At 42.2% G+C, this 18,895-nt stretch overlaps 1 protein-coding gene and 1 pseudogene across 2 annotated transcripts in view; both read right to left on the bottom strand.

The window, feature by feature from the left end:
* Positions 1 to 375, bottom strand: part of HEPHL1 (hephaestin like 1) — a 50,100-nt gene extending 49,725 nt beyond the window's left edge. The window contains exon 1 of the mRNA XM_060686167.2: positions 4 to 375. Coding sequence (XP_060542150.2) covers positions 4 to 173 — 170 coding nt within the window. The 5' untranslated portion in view covers positions 174 to 375. The remainder of the gene's footprint in view (positions 1 to 3) is intronic.
* Positions 376 to 12,775: 12,400 nt separating this feature from the next.
* Positions 12,776 to 18,346, bottom strand: LOC117660328 (uncharacterized; annotated as a pseudogene). The gene is made up of 4 exons (XR_015734375.1): positions 18,106 to 18,346; positions 16,627 to 17,481; positions 15,837 to 16,233; positions 12,776 to 14,909 (listed from the first exon to the last, which is right to left on the bottom strand). The product of XR_015734375.1 is annotated as an uncharacterized LOC117660328 (transcript).
* Positions 18,347 to 18,895: the final 549 nt, after the last annotated feature.

The following is an 18,895-nucleotide window of genomic DNA, read 5'->3' as shown; positions in this document are numbered from 1 at the left end:
TACTTATCTTCTGTGAGCTTTTGTCCCGTGATCTGATTCTTCCCGGTGGGTGCATAATCCCAATATTCTTCCACAGCTCCAATATAGTAGATTCTGGTAGCAGCTTGGGCTAAGATTGAAAACTGCAGGATTATACAGATTAAAATGCAAGCGAGGAGATTTACAGAAGACATGTGGGTGCGATTCAAGCCTGGGCCGTTGAAGCCGGTGGCAGCAGAAGAACCCTGACCTCTCCTGCTTATAAAATTTCCAGCTAGTCAAGCAAGATAAAATGGGATGCTCCTCCCATCATCAATTTAGCGTTGATGAAAGACAGAGCAGAAAACTTAAGGAAACAGAGGGAAGGCTGGTGCGGTGTGGGCTTGCTTTGATGATGGGCTTCTTTCCAAGCAAAGCTATAAATATAAACATTCTTGTACTGTATTATCCTTTGTAGGGAGTTAGCACCCACCCCTTTCCTAGAAGAATGAAATATTTTAGGAAATATTAAAAAGGCAGAATATTATGTTTCCCTGGATGAGAAATGGAGAAGCATGTTTTAAAGACGAAGCAGCTCCCATCTTCCTGCCCCCACCCTTTGTCAATGGGCCAGAGGCAGAAACTCAATCTTTGTCAATGGACCATCATCTGCAACACAATAGGACCCTTCTAGCAACAGAAACTCACCACATGGCACCTGGGAAGGCCAGCTAAGACCCTCACCCCCTGGGAGTCTGACAACCAATCAGGATACTCTTTCGGGGCCCCAGGAAGTTCAAAGCCAGAGAGAGCATAAAACCCGGGGACTCGCTGTATCTCGCCCCTTTTCTGTTCAGGAACTCAAACCATGTGATCCTGTCCACCATCTTTCCAAGCAGTCTCCATGTTTCCAGTGTCTTTTTCCCCACTTGAAGCTGAACCCAGAAGGATATTTCTTCCTACACCTTATGAACCTCTTTCAGATTTCCCCCTTTTTTCAGGTTTCTCTTTATTTTTTCCAACAAAGAACGGTCCCTGTACCTATAAGTTTGATTATGAATGGTCTTTTCTGTTTCATAAGCAGCAGCAACTTAATAATTGTAAGCAGATGTAAATAATCGTTTTTGTGTGAACATTTTCTGGCATCCAAAATTTTTTAAAAATGCTAAATTAGTCCCTCATTAAAATGAGTAGAATTTGTCTAATAAAATATTAAGAAGAAGGGATGGATGGAAATTAATCAAGGAGACAAGCAACCTGGAATTGAGGAGAAACTTCCAACAGTGAGGACAATTAATCAGTGGAACAACTTGCCTCCAGAAGTTGTGAATGCTCCAACACTGGAAGTTTTTAAGAAGAGGTTGGATAACCATTTGTCTGAAGGGGTGTAGGGTTTCCTGCCTAAGCAGGGGGTTGGACTAGAAGACCTCTTCTACTCTTCCAACTCTTATTCTGTTAAGACCTGCAGGCCTCCTGTTCAAAATGAACTTTGTGCTCCTGACTAAAATGAAGAACTGTCTTGCCTGTACTTTCAGGTGTTTTGCCAGTTTTCAGTCCCTGATGAGAAGGCTAATAGCCTTAGCCTTAGAATTAGACTTAGAATAACTTTACTTTCACTTTGAATATACACTAATTGGCATGCATTAAAACGAAATTTCGTTGCATACAGCTCTCAACGGGTCACCACCTCCAGTATACACTATATAAACGTGACAAAATAAATAAATAAATAAATACAAAATTATGCACATATCCACATATATTATATGACACAGAGAAACAGAGGAACATGGCTAATGCAACATGGCTACATGGAGCTGAGGTGGCGCAGTGGTTAGAGTGCTGTACTGCAGCTACTTCAGCTGACTGCTAATTCAGCAGATCAGCGGATCAAATCTCACCGGCTCAAGGTTGACTCAGCCTTCCATCCTTCCAAGGTGGGTAAAATGTGGACCCAGATTGTTGGGGGCAATATGCTATTTAGTATACTGTTGATTGTTGTAAGCCGCCCAGAGTCCTCGGAGAGTGGGCGGCATAGAAATATGATTAATAAATAATGTGGCTAATGCAACAGTTTTAGTATAATAAGATCAGTATAGGTAGTTCTTGACTTACAACCATTCATTTCTTGGATGAGAAGCGAAATGTTTTCAAGGAAAAAAAAACTAACATAGTCCTTTTGAAATGCACCTTTGGGATAGTTTGGTTGGATGCTTCCAAAAATATATTTGATGTACGGTAGTATTATCCTTTTCATTGGATAGTATGATTTGATTATGCTTCAGAACCGAAGAAGCTTCTTAAGTGAGCAGCGTAGCATCTTCACAGAAAAACAAAGTCCAGTTGCCTTTTGAAACAGGACCTTTGGGACAGCACAATTACCATATTAGGAGTATTACACGCACCTACCTTTTTTGGTGAGGAAAGGAAGAAAAAGAAATCTCCCTCTGCCTCCCAGCAATTTTGCCTTGTGGCAGCAAGCAGCAAACAGCCTGCTTTACTTTCATTTTCGTTTTCAGCATAATTTGATTAGCACAAGGGAAAAAAAAATCTGCTCCAGCAATTTACCTCTTTGCAGCAAGCAGCAGAGCCCTGCTCAAAACAGCTTACAGCAAATCAACTGAGAGTCGGGAGGCCGATCAATTAACTTGTGCTAATTAGGCTGTGCTGAAGCTGCAAGAAGCTGTTTTTTCTTGCTGTTTGCTTGCAAGAAGGTAACTGCTGCGAGGCAGAGGCCAAAGGATGGGGCCCAGTGGGTGGGCAGGGCTACATTCGGTGTATAAGACGCACTTAAATTTTCACCCCCTTTTAGGGGGGGAAAGGTGCGTCTTAAATTCCAAAAAATACAGTATTTGCATTCTCTCTCTCATCCAGCAATACTACGCAAGTTCAAAGACAGCATCAAAAGAAGTTCGAAAAAATTATCTTATTAGCCACCAAGATTGAGGCAACATAAAAACTTGTGAAGTAGATAAGGCCTTCTCCATCGCTTGGAAGAATGAGGAAGAAAAAGAGAAGGTTCTTTTGGAAGATCAAAAAATGCAAAGATAGATTTCGCCACAGACGCCTTTCAAAATCAACTCCATATACAATGAGACCTCCAGTTAATGGACTTCAAAAACAATGGACCAAATTCAGACTTCAATCTCCAAATAATGCTCAAATCAATTGTTTCAATGTCCTTCTGGACATCTAGGGATAATTTATATCATAAATCTCATGTTTAATCAGCATTTTTAGTTCCATTGCCTCAAGTTTTCACATACCGGCACAAATTATATTTTAAAAAATGTCAGTGGCACCATGAAGCCAATGGCACAAGTTGAGATAGTTATGTCAGATGGGTAAGCACGGGATTAATGGAACTCCTTTGATAGTACATTAAATCATGCTTTACCCTTAATTTAATGGCTATTTTGACAGACGCAAATATGCATATAATGAAAGCGCATTGCTTCCTTGCATGAAATTAGATACGATTTACACGCAGATTTCATCTGAATCATGAGACACAGCTTTATAACTCATTCCTTTCTTTTTCCTTCATTCTATTAGTTTCACTTTTTCCACTCCACCCTGAGTCAGCATCCCTACTCCTCATTGAGAATATTTTTTGGATGCTCTCCTTATATTTTAGGCATGGTGGCTCAGTGGCTTAAAAGATACTGGAGAAGGTCTGCGCTCCAGGGATTTGAGTCCTACTACCGCATAACAGAGTGAGCTCCCCTTATTTGGCACAGCTCCTGCCACCTAGCAGTTAGAATTAGAATAACAGAGTTAGAAGGGACCTTGGAGGTCTTCTAGTCCAACCCCCTGCTCAGACAGGAAATCCTACACCACTTCAGACAAATGGTTGTCCAATCTCTTTTTAAAAACATCCAGTGTTGTAGCATTCACAACTTCTGGAGGCAAGTTGAATTGTTCTAACTGTCAGGAAATTTCTCCTTAGTTCTAGGTTGCTTCTCTCCTTGATTAGTTTGAAAGCATGCAAATGAGAGTAGATAAATAGGTACCATTCCAGTGGGAAGGTAACAGCGTTCTGTGTTTCGCCATACGCTCTGTGCTGTGGCGTGATCTCATGCTGGCCACATGACCGTGGAAACGTCTTTGCACAGCGTGGGCTCAAAAAAAATTGAGATGAACATCAGCCCCTAAAGAGTAAAACCCACAGGGACATCTTTACCTTTATCTCTTATTTTAAGATTGTCCAGAATTTTGCATCTTCAGTTCTTCTTGGACTTTCTTGGAAAACAAAATGATAACCCTTCCTTTGCATAAGTGATGTCACTTTGCTATACAGGTAGTCCTTGACATATGACTACAATTTAGCCCAAAATTTTTGTTGCGAAGCGAGACATTTGTTAAGTGAGTTTTGTCCCATTTTATGACTTTTCTCATCACAGTTGTTAAGTGAATCACTGTAGTTGTTAAGTTAGCAGCATGGTTGTTAAGTGAAACTGGCTTCCTCGTTGACTTTGCTTGTCAGAAGGTTACCAAAGGGGAGCACATGATCCCTGGAACACAGCAACTGTCATAAATATGAGTCAGTGCCAAGTGTCTGAATTTTGATCACATGACCCTGGAGATGCTGCTTCGGTCATAAGTACGAAAAATGGTCATAAATCACTTTTTGTTGTGGCCCGTCAGCAGCCTGTGCAGATTGTAGCTGATTCCGACAACGAGGAGGCTGGTGTGGTGCTGTGTCAGCAGCCTGTGCAGCTGGCGCTCGAGTCGGACAGTGAGGAGGCTGGAGAAGATGCGGTGCCAGAGGCAGGGATTCAGCCAGGGCCTTCAGAACCTCCAGAAGCTCCCTTAAGTGAAGAGGACAAAGAAGAGGAGCCTCTTCTTGATGCACAGGTGCGCAAACCTGCCAAAAGGCAGGAGTGGCTCCTCAGGAGGAGGACTCCTTGAGAGTAAGGCTTGTGGCTAATTGGCCACTCCCTTAGCCTATTTAAGAAGGAACGCCACTTGCAACAAGGTGTAGAGAACAACTTTAGTTCACTCTCCTTCACGTCTGCAAAATTGCTTCTGGACTTTCTGCCAACTCTAGTAAGACTATGATTACCTTATCTTAGAATTCTGGTAGGCTATTAAGACAGTTCATTAATAGCCTTTGAATGATAAAGACTAAGTTATTTGAATAAAATAAGTTTTGTATAGAGTTAGTGTGTGCTGCGGTCTTTGGGGTCCATAGCTGGGGCAGAACACTTTTTTCTGTTGTAACTTTGAACGGTCATTAAATAAACCGTTGCAAGTCGAGGACTACACGTATAAACAGCTACACTCATGTCTTGACCATTGCACAGGTCAGCCCGTATTAAAATAAAAAAGCGAAGCACCATATGGTAAATTATGTAATATGGTGGCTGTCATATATTGCAGAGAGTAAAACTTAATGTCAATACCATATTGTATTTATACTATAATCCTTGTGGGTAGGATGAATGCAATATCAGCAGTAACCATCTGCTAAATAAGCCCAATAACTCCAGCCTTAATTTTACCTAGCCCACTTTAATTGGTACTTGCATTTTGATAGGTTTTAATGTTTAATTGCCCTGTAGGATGATCCAATTTTGCATCATGCATACAGCAGAAGATCCAAAATATTTTCTTAATGCACCTAAAGGTCTGTATGTTTTTTCCAGATGCTACCATATTAATGGTAAGTCACCCAAAATCATTACTTATAGTAATATTATAATATAGTAAGATTATAGTAAGCAGCTATATATATTTGAATGGATGGATGGATGGATGGATGGATGGATGGATGAATGAATGAATGAATGAATGAATGAATGAATGAATGAATGAATAACAATAAATGAAGATTGGGATTTTATTCTATGAACAATCCTAGATCCTTCCACTTAAGTGACTCTCTTAACTGTCTAAAGCAGGGGCGTCAAACTCAATTTAATTGAGGGCTGCATCAGGGCTGTGGTCCTCAAACTATGTCCCCTGAGCCGGATATATGCAATGAACATTTGTGTTGCTGCAGAGAGTCTCCCCTTTTGGGCTCTTTTTGTGTGGGTCGGAAGGGGGTGGAAATTCCGACATGGGGTCTGCTTTAGCTTCCTGGCACGGGCCTTTGGGCAAAGGCTGGAGGGAAGTGCCACTGGTGGCAAGAAGCCGGAGGGCCTTGTTCCAGTGGGATTGCATCATGACCTGGAACTGGCTGACCATCTCGGCATGCTGAGCCTCCAGGCGCCGGTACCTGGCCTTGCACTCCTGCAGGTCTTTCCTCTGCTTGGAAAGCCTATGCTTGTAGTCCTCAGTGAGGTGCTTCTGCTGAGCCTCCTTCTTGGTCAGATCTAATTTGAACTGAGACAGCTGTTTTGCCAACTCTTTCTCATTGGTGGCTGCTTAGCTCCAACAATTGCTTCCTGTTGGGGCCCTAAGGAGCCCAGGCGGGGAGGCGAGGAGTGGCTGGCAGGGGAGGGGTGAGTAGCAGTGGTGGGTGGCTCCCGGCTCAGACCGGTTCACAAGAACCGGTAGTTAAAATTTGTAGTAGTTCGGAGAACCGGTAATAACATTGGCTGGCCACACCCCCGGGCCGGTCCCCGCTTGCTTACCCCGCCCACCTCATCAGAGGCTCTTTTTTTTTTTACTTTTAAAAGCATTTTTTCTACAACCTCTTCTGCCAAAAAAATGTTTTTAAAAGTAAAAAAAAAAGTCTCTGATGATCATGTGGCTCAGCTGGGATCGTCAGAGGCTTTTAAAAGCATTTTTTTCTGCAACCTCTTCAGCCAAAGAGGTTGTAGAAAAAAAATGCCTTTAAAAGCCTCTGGTGATCCCAGCTGAGTTGCCTGATGGTCAGAGGTTTCAGAGATTCGTCAGAGGTTTCTACAACCTCTTAAGGTTGTAGAAAAATACTTTTAAAAGTTTTTTTTTTAAAAAAGGTGGCCACGCCCACCCAATCACATTACCCCCCCACCAAGCCATGCCCACAAAATAAGCCAAGCCCACAGAACTGGTAGTAAAAATTTTTGGAACCCACCCCTGGTGAGTAGGGGCCGGCGAGGCGCCCCTCAATGTGAGTGACATCGAGTTGGCCATCGAGTTGGCCATGCCTACCCAGTCACATGCCCACCTAGCCACGTCCACCCAGCCGGTCATTAGGCAGATCATATTAGTGGTCTGTGGGATTTAAAATTATGAATTTAGTGGTCCCTGAGGTCCGAAAGGTTGGGGACCAGAGATGGGTTTCAGCAGGTTCTGACCAATTCTGGAGAACCGGCAGTGGAAATTTGGAGTAGTTCGGAGAACCCGTAGTAAAAATTCTGACTGGCCCCACCCCCATCTATTCTCTGCCTCCTAAGTCCCAGCTGATCGGGAGGAAATGGGGATTTTGCAGTATCCTTTCCCTGCCATGCCCACCAAGCCACGCCCACCAAGCCACGCGGCGCCCACCAAATCACGCCCACAGAACTGGTAGCAAAAAAATTTGAAACCTACCACTGTTGGGGACCCCTGTTCTAGTCGAACCCCCTGCTCAAGCAGGAAACCCTATACCATTTCAGACAAATGGCTGTCCAGTCTCTTCTTTAAAGCCTCCAGTGATGGAGCCACCCACAACTTCTGGAGGCAAACGGTTCCACTGATTTATTGCTCTCACTGTCAGGAAATTAGTTCTAGGTTTACTTAGAATTTATTTACAAGGGCATAATTTTATGTTTTTCCCTGGCAGAGTTCCTAACTCCTGTACACAAATATTGACTAGATCAGAAAGGAGCAAATTTTCACTTGTCTTGACCACAAATGAAGCTTTAAGCTTACTGGCACATCACAATACTTATGAGGTTGCGCCCTCCCACTGTTGCAGAAAAATAAAAGAGATGAATTTCGAAATCAGAAAAAAAGCTTTATTTTGGCCAAAAGGTTCAGATAGCTTAATATAAATTCTAACATCTGAAGAAAGACCTGGTTTAAGACACGTATCTTTATAGTAACAAAAACGGGAAGTATCTAAGAACTGCCTCTTTAGCTAGCCCCCCTCCCCTATTGCCTGTGGTTTGACTTCTTGAACTTTGCAACCGTAGAATTGTGAGCTAACCTGCGGTTTGACTTTTTGAACCCAGCATTTGTCTCTTATGATTACTAGTTAAAGGGGCCCTTCAGAGATCATTTAGGCTGACCCCATATTACTTCACTCTTATATTTAATTTCACTTTATGTCCTACTTTACCACGGTCACGCAATCACCTTTTGCAACCTTCTGACAAAGCCAAGTCAAGTCAAGGGGGAAGCCAGATTCACTTAACAACTGTTTTACTAACTTAACAACTGCAATGATTCACTTAACAACTGTGGCAAGGAAGATCATAAAATGGGAAAAGGCTCACGTAATGTCTCGCTTAGCAACAGAAATTTTAGGCTCAATTGTGGTTGTAAATCGACGATTACCTGTACTATGATAATGATAAACTTTACTTTTCTCTCCATCGTTGTCTGGATTCCTTTAACCACTGCTTCAACTAAATATCATGTACCACCATCCTTGATTGCAATAATAGGTTTCCTTGCAATGTATTTTAGCCAAGTATCAAAGTCACAACCTGTTACTTAACCTATAATTTATATGGAAATATTTGTGGTCAATTTATGGAGTATTTGTGGTCGACCCCTCCAGCTCTTGCTGACAAGTGTTTATAAAATCTTACTTCTATTAATTCTGGCTAAAGTGAATTCATAGCCCACAAAAGCCTCTAATTTATTACTAATGAGCTAATAAGAGACCAAATCCTCAAACTGGAAAGGTATCATAATTATTATAAGTATGACTCACACAAATTTCCACTTGTCTTACAGATCTTCTCTGACGAGAGAACCACTGAACAGACTCTTTCTCTGTTTTATTAGAGCATTTAAAAAAAAATTGATGGTAAAATTTGCATGCTACCCAGAAGCTCTTCTATGAAGTCATGGGTGGGAGATGAAAGGATAATAATCTACACCAAATTTAGCTTATTTGAACCCGTGTGCAAGTTATAAAGTCATGATTCATAAAGAAGCAATTTTGGGTGGGTTGTGATCAGGGATGGGCTTCAAAAATTTCAGCAAGGGGTTCTCTGGCCGGTTGCTGGGTGGGTGTGGCCATGGTGGGCATGGCCTAGTCAGCCTCCTGCACTACGGTGGGGGGCGTTTTTGCCCTCCCCGGGCTCTGGAGGCTTTCTTCAAGCCTCCGGGAGGGTAAAAATGACCTCCCCAGGCTCCGGAGGCCCTCTGGAGCCTGGAAATGGGCCAGTTTCTGGCCTTCCTGAATTTCTGGTAGTCCCGTTTTTCACCCTCCCCAAGGCTCTGCACACGCCCTGCACTTACCTGCATCCAAAACAGTCTGCACGGGGACTCCTGGGAGGGGAGGGGTGGGCGGGGCCAGCCAGGAGTGGGATTTGGGGCAGAGGTGGATTTCAGCAGGTTCTGAAGAACCGGTAGCGGAAATTCTGAGTAGTTCGGAGAACCGGTAAATACCACCTCTGACTGATTCTGCCCCCATCTATTCTCTGCCTCCCGAGTCCCAGCTGATTGGGAGGCAATGGGGATTTTGCAGTAACCTTCCCCTGGAGTGGGGAGGGAATGGAGATTTTACAGTATCCTTCCCCTGCCATGCCCACCAAGCCATGCCACACCCACAGAACCAGTAATAAAATTTTTTGAAACCCACCACTGATTTGGGGGTTCTCTGAACTGCACAGAATCTTAGCTAGAGGTTCTCCCGAACCCTCAGCAGCTCACCCCTGCTTGTGATGTCAGTTTTGAAAACGCAACGCTACCTTTTCAAAAGTGCACAAACCATTCCTTTTTTATACTGTGCAAAGATTCCGCAAGGATGACATAATTTATAATTGCCTGGTGCCTTTCTCTGAAATGAAGCTTCCCCTATCATTAAATCATTATAAGGCCCTTCATATGGGCTGTAATGATATAATTCTTGCAAGTGGTTTAAGAATCATTAACAAAGCCAGACGACTGATTCTGTCCCACACCCTGTGCTCCAGACTTGGGCCCTAAACCAAGTCTCACTGGGGATGTGAATCCAGTCTTAGACATCATAGACTCATAGAACAGGAAGGGACCTTGGAGGTCTTCTAGTCCAACCCTCTGCTCAAGGCAGGGATCTTATGCCATCTCAGTCAAATGACATGATAGTAGTGTTATCTCAGGGGCTGCCACAAAGAAGAGGGAATCAAGCTATTCTCCAAAGCACCTGAGGGCAGGAAAAGAAGCAATGGGTGGAAACTAATCAAGGAGAGAAGCAACCTAGAACTAAAAAGAAGAGATTTCCTGGCAGTTAGAACAATTAATCAGTGGAACAACTTGCCTCCAGAAGTTGTGAATGCTCCAACACTGGGAGTTTTTAAGAAGAGATTGGACAACTATTTGTCTGAAATGGTATAGGGCAGTGATGGTGATTCATTTAACTACTGTGACAAAAAGGTTGTAAAATGGGGCAAAACTCACTTAACAACTGTCTTGCTTAGCAATGGAAGTCTTGGGCTCAATTGGGGTCGTAAATAAAGGACTACCTGTATTCACTAGTTGCACGAAGGAATAGCTAGACTTTTTATAACACCCATGGTGGAGCAGTGGTTAGAATGCAGTATTGCAGGCAAACTCTGCCCATTGCCAGGAGTTCAATCCTGACCAGCTCAAGGTTGACTCAGCCTTCCATCCTTCCGAGGTCAGTGAAATGAGGACCCAGATTGTTGGGGACAATATGCTGACTCTATAAACCGCTTAGAGAGGGCTGTAAAACAATATGAAGCAGTATGTAAGTGATATTGTTCTTATCAGAAGGCTATATACAATCTTTCTTCCCTTAAGCTCTCAACCAGACAGAGATGCAGATATTACATTATGTCAATATGCATATACAGGTTTTTAAATGACTTCTACCACCCCCTCCGGGGAAATTATATACATTTTATGCAAAATATATCCTGTATGTTATCTTTCATCATCCCATGACCATTTTCATCCTCCTGATGTTCTCCTGAGTCCCAACAAGGACAAAATCAGTCTTGTGGTGCCTCCTAGTGGTATATATACAGTAGGACCTCTGGTCATGACCATAATTCGTTCCATAACTTTGATCGCAACCCGATTTGGTCATGACCCAAACCTAATTTTGGAAATTTGGTGCTTACAAACAAAAAAAATGGTGCGGATGGGGAAATCAGCCGCAAAAAAAAAAAGTGAATTTTGGAGTCAGAACCCGATTTGGTCGTGGTCAGAAGCGTTTGTGACCAGAGGTTCTACTGTACTGTAGAATTGATTTATAAGGAAATCCTGTGGTCTTTGGCTCGCGCATTTTCTCAGGTCTTCATTCTTCCCCAAATCGCAGTAGTGCTCAGTCTTTACCTACTACTGAATTTATTTTATTTTTATTTATTTAGTTTGTCAAACATGTACAAGATAACAGATATAAGTATAAACATGGACATGAACACAGGAAATGAGTACAAATAAATGGGGACAGTAGGACAGGGACGATAGGCACACTGGTGCGCTTATGCACGCCCCGTTTATGGACTTCTTAGGAATGGGGTGAGGTCCAAGCTGTGAGGGTTAGAGGATGTAACAACCGAGTCAGGTAGTGAAAAGTGATTTATTCTATTCGGTAATATGTATTGATTTACTCTTCTAAACATTTAAGCTTAGTAATACTTAATTTTTGCCTTGGAACAATTATAATGCTAAACAAGCAAGACAAAAAGGCAATAGCTGAGTATAACCATGATGATAACGATAATCCTATTCATTCAATCAAATCCTGTCTATGCATCAGTTGTATAACGACAAGTATAACAACTATTGCATTGCTTGCAAATTTGGCTGTTTAAATGGACAAGCTAATTAATTAATAAATATCTCCAAAAGAAACCATAAAATTTGACGGTAAGGCTCAAAAATTCCATCAGGTCAGAAAAGGAATAAAGCTATGCTACTTAACCATGTGAGTTATTAGATAACAGCTGATTAAAGGACGGAAAACTCTATAAATTATTTAAAAACCTGACATCCTGTACGCAGGGCTGGAAGTCTTATGAATATCTACCCTTAAAACACATTATCCAGATTATGTAAAAAAAAAAAAAACCCAAAAAACCCTACAGCCATTTGTACAGTCAAATGTCCAAAACGGAAAGGTGACTCAGATTATTGTGGATGAGAGCGTCAAAAGTGAATTGAACCTTGAAATAGATGGAGCTTCGATTACACTGCCATCTTGATTTTTTTTTAACCATGCCCTGCAGATATTTCTGATTGCCAGGGTGGATATTGGCAAGTATTTTCAGGTCAGATCAGTACAGAGATTGAACCAGACCTTCTAAACTTCTCCAAATATCTAGTCCCCATTAAAGCTGGTATCTCGCAAAATTCCATTTCAACTATAAATGATGTTGTCAGCTGCCACTTTATGATTGTGTGTGCTTCGCTACGATTCAGTGACAGACTGCCACGAACTCTGGGGAATGGAGAAATGTAACAGAGAAAGCTTGGGGGGAAACGAAAGTAAGTGCTGTATCTCCTCCAGATGCTGCTTCAAGGTCAAGAGGCATACCAGCTGCATACCAAACTGTGCCTGGACTCTCTGTTAGGAAAACATCTTGCCTGAACCTCATTCGTTGCCTGGGGATAAGTAGTGGGATGTAGCTAAGGTGGGGAAAAGTTGAACTTAGGGATTTTGACGTGCGATTCTCAGATCTGGCTTTGCATTACTGTGATACGTTTGACTCAGCAGCGAAATCCACTTACCTTCGCTACTGGTTCAGGAATGGGAGTGTTGTGGATTTAATAAGACAAACACAACTTTTGGGTTAATCAGAGACAAATTTATATATTGCGCAATAGGTTCAAAGCTCTGTACATGAAGCGTTGAACAAAGACAGAAATTAGGTACAATGGTTTTATACCCTTCTAGACAAAGGATTCTGTTAACTCAGCAATTCATATGGTCATATACATTTATCATTTTTAATTGACATTTCCTAATTACAGAGTTTCTTTGCAAAACAGTTATAATTCTTTTTGTAGATTACTGAAGCATAGATTCAAATCATCTTCTGACGATAGACAACTTTTAACTCATGTGGATCCCCTTGACCTAACCAACCTTTAAGCTGTATGTCATTAGAATGTTCCTTTCTTCTAACAACTTAGAGGCCTCCTAGAGGAACCAAAAGGATTTTGGCTGAGTTTGTACTTTTTCCAACAGGATGCATTGCTTTTTAGAATAGAGTAAATAGAAAGTTATCCAGTGGTCATCTATCAGAGCCCGCTTCATTGCATTAGGAGCGTACAGGAGCACGTGCATACATCTCTTCTGCGCATGCAAATAGCCTTCTGCGCATGCGCAGAGGGTCAAAAACGGGACACAATGACATCCTGGCGGATGGGAAGAGCCTCCCACCACTGGCGCTACCGGTTTGCGTGAGCCAGATAGATCCGGCCGGATTTCACTACTGGTTTGACTTCTAATAAAACTATAGACCCTTCTCAACAAATGGAGCCAAGGATTATTTCCATTTAAGAGTTTAAACTGGGGCAGGTCTGACAGATATGGAATTGCCGGCACATTAAAAAAACAGGGGACAAAACAAATAAGGCACATCCTTCACAATCAACCAAAGTCTTCAGCATGCAACAGAGCACACTAGAAGAGAACGAGCAAGGGCCAGCAGCATGTCGTGCCTTCATTCAACTGGACGAAAAGGGAGAAGAGCTTTTGTTCTAACCGGATCCTATGAGAACCAGGTTTGCTCGCCAGGACTTGCTCTTGAGCATATTTTCTGCCCTGCTAGGAAAGTTGCACAAGGAAAACATGCAGGATTCATTATTATTATTTTTTTTTGACTTCCTTTAACTAAGCAAAAGCTAATAGAAGGAAATGAAACAATAGAAAAAAGCAGAGTCATATATACAACTATAAATAGATACATACACATGCACACACACACATATATATACATATATGAGGGTTCTTCAAATATACAATGCAGGATTCCTTTTGCTTGTCAAAACGGTAAAAGGGCATCATTTCTCCAGTCGAGATAAGGGGAGAAATGGTGGACAAGTCTGTCAATGCTCTGGTCACTCAGGAGCACCAAAAGTGTGTCAGAGATGAACAGCGGATTTAAAAAGTGTGTGTACGCCAAGACAAGGCCAAGGAATAGAGAGCAGCCAAACAAGAACATCATCAGAATTTTGGCTGCTGTCCATAACCAATGCAGAACCTTCCTTTCCTTTGACGTGTCCCCCATCAGCCTGGCCTCCACTTGTTCGTGCATCAGGGTGCCCGTTGGCAACTGGTTTTCCTGGTCCAGCCTCACCAAGGAGGCCTGCTGCACGCAGAGGTCCTGTTGGTTCTGCAGGTCTTTGATGCGCTTCCTCCTGTTTTCTCTGACTGTCTGAAGATTTGTAACTTTCTCCTTCAGTTGGCTAGAATGGATCCTCTCCACGTGGTAGCTGTGCTCCATCTTAGCCAGTTTATCCTCCAGGTTACGCAGGTACTTTTGAACCTCCGACGGAAGGTTCTGCATCTCCTTGAGGTTATCCTCTTAGGCAGGCTTGTCGTCTCTGAAGACGGCCACCTGGCTGCTGACGGCGTGCATTTCCTGGTTGAGGTCTTCGTTGGCTTTCACCAAAGACTTGTTCTGCAGCGCTAAATCTTGGATCACTGTGTTGGCCTGCTCCAACCTTTCTCTGATGTCCTCCACAGTTATCTGCAAGTGTTCTATGGTGGACTTAAGGTAATCCATTGTGTTCCGGAGAGATTTCTGCTGCTCTTTGATGCATTCCATGTCTTTGAGGAACATCTTGTTCTCAGAGTCCAAGCAGGCTAAAGTCCCCCTCAGTTCTTCTATCTGGAGACGGAGACTTTTTTGGGTTGCTGAGAGGTCTTCCAGGGGTTCTGTCTGCTTCCGAGTTGTTTTCAGGATGCTGGGCTGTTTGAGAAATGGAGAGACACAATCACACCCTCTCCTCAGTCCTGGGGGTGGGGGTGGGGGTGAATTTGCTAAACTGCTTTGATGCATACCCTTTCTCTCTTTCTTTCAGCCCTATCCACCTCATAGAGTTGTTGTGGTGGGGAAAATTGGAGGAGGAAGAAGAATTAGATCAGGGTGTCAAACTCAGTTTCATTGAGGGACGCATTAGGGGTATGGTTGACCTTGGGGTGGGGGGGCGTGCAGGCATGGGTGGCTGGGTGGGTGTGGCCAACTGAGTGGGCATGGCCAGCTTGATGCCACTCCCCAAACTGCTGGCATGTTAGGGTAGACCAGGCCGAAGCCATACAGGCCCAATGTTTCCTCTTTGCAGTGAATAGATTGGGCCAAAGCAACGCAGGTAAACTGGGCTGAAGCGACGTGGGCTGCCCCTTTACATTTTCTAGGACGGCCCTGTGGGCTGGATCAAACCACATCATGGGCTGGATCCAGCCCAGGGGGCTTGTGTTTGACACCCCTGCATTAGATATTTCATTTCCTAATAAAGGTGGGATTAAAAATCTAATAAATAAAAAATAAAAAGAAATAGTTCAAGGTAAGTTCTTTGGGAAAAAAACTTTGACAGGATACCAGAGCTTCTAGTTTTGTTTCTAATTAATGTACAAGAGTTTTAAAGATTTTTTCCCCCAAATTAAAATACAAAATAAAGAAAAAGGAAAAACAAACTAACAACCACCAGAGACTAATAATAGGTTTGTAATTTGTTGAAGTTTGGTGATAAAGGTAATGGGCCATGTTGTTTAAAATGTTGCAAAACAGTTTCAATTTCTAAAGATAAATTTATATTAGTAGATAAAGACAAAGAATGATTAGTTTCAATATTTAAATCATTACAGTTTACAGTAATAGAAGGCTGAAATGAGTTACTGTCAGCAGAGATAGGTAATTGAACGTCAGATTGTTGATTGGAGTCGTTTGGTGTGAGAGAAGATGTTGCAGATGATTCAACGATAGGAGGAATAATGGAGGTGGTGGTTGTAGTTTGATTCGGAAGAGCTGCTGCGACGGCATCGGCTGCTGTAGAAGGTAGGTTGGCTTTTGATGCAAAAGCTGCAAAAATCGTGTGAATTTGTTGTTTGGACGGGGCATCTGTAGTGTTGGAGGCGGCAGCGGCGGCATCTTCGGCGATAAGGGGGGGGAGTGAGGCGGCGGCTGCAAAGACTGAAAAGGATCTTTTTACATTGGAGACAATATTGGTATCAGTAGAAATATAGGCAGCTGCTGCAGCTGCAGCGGTATAGATGGGGAGGTCAATAGAAAAGTTCTGAAAATTTAAAAAAAAAATTGGGAGGATTCGAACTCGGTGCTCTGGATGAAGAAGGTAGGGAATCAGTCTGAATATCTCCAGTTGTGGGGTGGGTAGTGGGATGTATGGGGGTAAGGGGGTTGGTTGAGACCTTGTGGTCTGAAGTGGTAGACGTCATTTTGTTTAAAGTGTGGTCATATAAATTGTCGGCCATTTTGTGGAGCGCATGGTGGAGTGTGGGGGGGCGGCCATTTTGTAGGCCATTTTTGAAGCCATGCTTTCGGGGAAGGTGGAAGCCATATTGGAAGCAATAAAGCCAATAGGTGGGGAGGGAGGATTTTTAATAAAATGGGTGTTTAAAAGGTCAGTCTGGATTCAATCTATGGGTTGAAGCAAAAAATTGTCGCTTACCAGGTCTGGTGAGGTTGAAAGGGGTGTTCAACAGTTCAAGAGTCCTTTGAGGAGTCCAGCCTGCATTTAGCAGGCCTGTCGCATGTAAAGCTTGATATAAATGCTGTTTTGGAGAAGCTTGAGAAAATGGTCTGAAGTTATAGGGTTGGAACAGACAAGGGATTCAGAAGGTTGAAGTCCTTGATGATAGTCATGAGGTGGAGTAGAATTGAGATCGAAGCAAGGTTGTTGTAAGCGTGGGTCTGTTCTTTCGGTGTTCGGGTGAAGAGGAGAAAAAAAAATTGGGTCCTTTCGTAAAGAGGTTTGTACTTGCTGCCTAGCTTCAATAGAAAGTTTTTTTAGTCTTTTGGATAATGATTGGGGCTGTTTTGTTAAGGATACGGTTAATGCATCCATCTCTTGTAAAACGTTCAGGGTCAAGGATTCCACGTTAGGAAAAATCGTTTCTATGATTTTAAAATTTACCAAAAAAATTTTCATAGACCTGAACAATAATTTTTCATCGTCTGCTACCATTTGTCAGATATATATTGATGGTCGTGCTCATTTGGTTCTAGGAGGAAGTTATTTGGTCAATACAGCTCCAGGTTCAAAAAGTTGTTTTATTATGTACAATATATATATATATGTATACAATAATGTATACAGGGTGTCCTGTTGCACCTTTACCCTAACCGTATGACTCAGATATTGAGAGGAGAGATACGTTCACTTGTTGTCTTGTTGAGAGAGAGATGAGAAAAAAACAGGGAAGATGTCCAAGTGGTTTCTGGGTAAGAGTCCAATAAGAGTCACATGTGATGTCTGTGAAGACTTAACCCCTTCTAGTCTGTTATATCACATGCTGGCAATATTCTGACAAAAATAAAGAAAAAGGAAAAACAAACTAACAACCATCAGAGACTAATAATAAAAATTAAAAAAAACCTTGTGCACAAATAAAAGGATAACGAATAGCGAATATATCATCCACACTGACATTAAACATAGAAAATCCAGACAATGCTGATAAATGTATATCAGAATTATCTGATGTGTTCTCCTCCCTATTACAAAATATACTGTAGACATGTATATGTTTATTTAAATTTAAATTATAAATTTTCCCATCTATATTTGATACAAATACTATGTCACATTAAAAAATGTCTGATGTGGAAATTTGTTCATCTAGCAATCCAATGAACCCAACCTCTGTTTGCTATATATTAAAAAAAAGCAGTCAACAGATAACCCTAAAGGTAAAACTAATCTTCCAAACCCTCCATTTCCCCTCCTTCATTGCTGGTCAATGAAGTTGATCTTTTTAGGTTAACTTCCTCAAATCATTGAGCCAGAGCAATTTCTATCTTTGGGGTCAACGTGGCCTTCAAGCTGGGATATCCTGAAGCCAATTTTTGGCTCCCAACTCTTACAGATGTTTCTTAGTGTACGTTATTGTTAGCCGGCTGACCCCCAACCCCTTAAGGATGTGTGTACCTTTGCCATTGTAGATGGTGAGATTCAGTCCCAACTGTGGAGATTGCTACTGAAGCAGGTATGACCACTTCTCTAGTGTAGTGTTGAACCCCCCTTTTCTAGCCTCGCCCCGTATATAAATAAATACGAAATAAAACAATTTTGCGGTCGCTTTTCTTCGGATCCAGGTATTTTGAACCTGATCTTGGCAGTGCTGCCATCCAGAAGAGCCAACACTGCTGGAAATGTTGAGAGTTGGCCATGGTCCTCCAGCCAATGAGATTCAGAGGAGCAAGTGATGTCACAAACAATGGCTTGGATTTGGCCTGGACCTGAAGTTTGGGAAAAATCAATCCTCTGGTTGTCTTCACATGAGAGCCCATTAATTTTAATAGCAAACTAAGTTAAGCTCTTTTTACAAGCGAAAACCAGAGCTCGTCCATCTAAATCATTTTATCTAAACTTTGACTTAATAGAGCCATTCTTAAACTCAGCAGGCAGTTAACACCTCCTTTAACAGTTATCCCAAAAAGCTAAAGAGCTGAACATCTATGGAGATTCTCCATAGTCATCCAAATCATGGTTATCCCAAAGGTGATTCCCCACCTTTTTTTCAAGAGCCAACTGGACCGAAAAAGCCCAAAACTGAGCAGCCGATGGGAACACTTCAAGGAGGTCAATTAGAGTTGCTCTAATTATTAGAGAGCTGTGGGTTTTAAACAGAGCCTGAAGATGAGAGGGTTGTGAGCCTATATATATATATATAAAAATAGATAAGATTAGGGTTTGACTAGTCTAGAGCAAGGAAGGA

Source organism: Pantherophis guttatus, chromosome 5, assembly GCF_059756535.1.
Source record: "Pantherophis guttatus breed Tessera chromosome 5, ASM5975653v1, whole genome shotgun sequence".
NCBI lineage: Eukaryota > Metazoa > Chordata > Lepidosauria > Squamata > Colubridae > Pantherophis > Pantherophis guttatus.
Note: the sequence above shows the minus strand (reverse complement) of the source record. Positions and strands in the feature narration are given on the sequence as shown.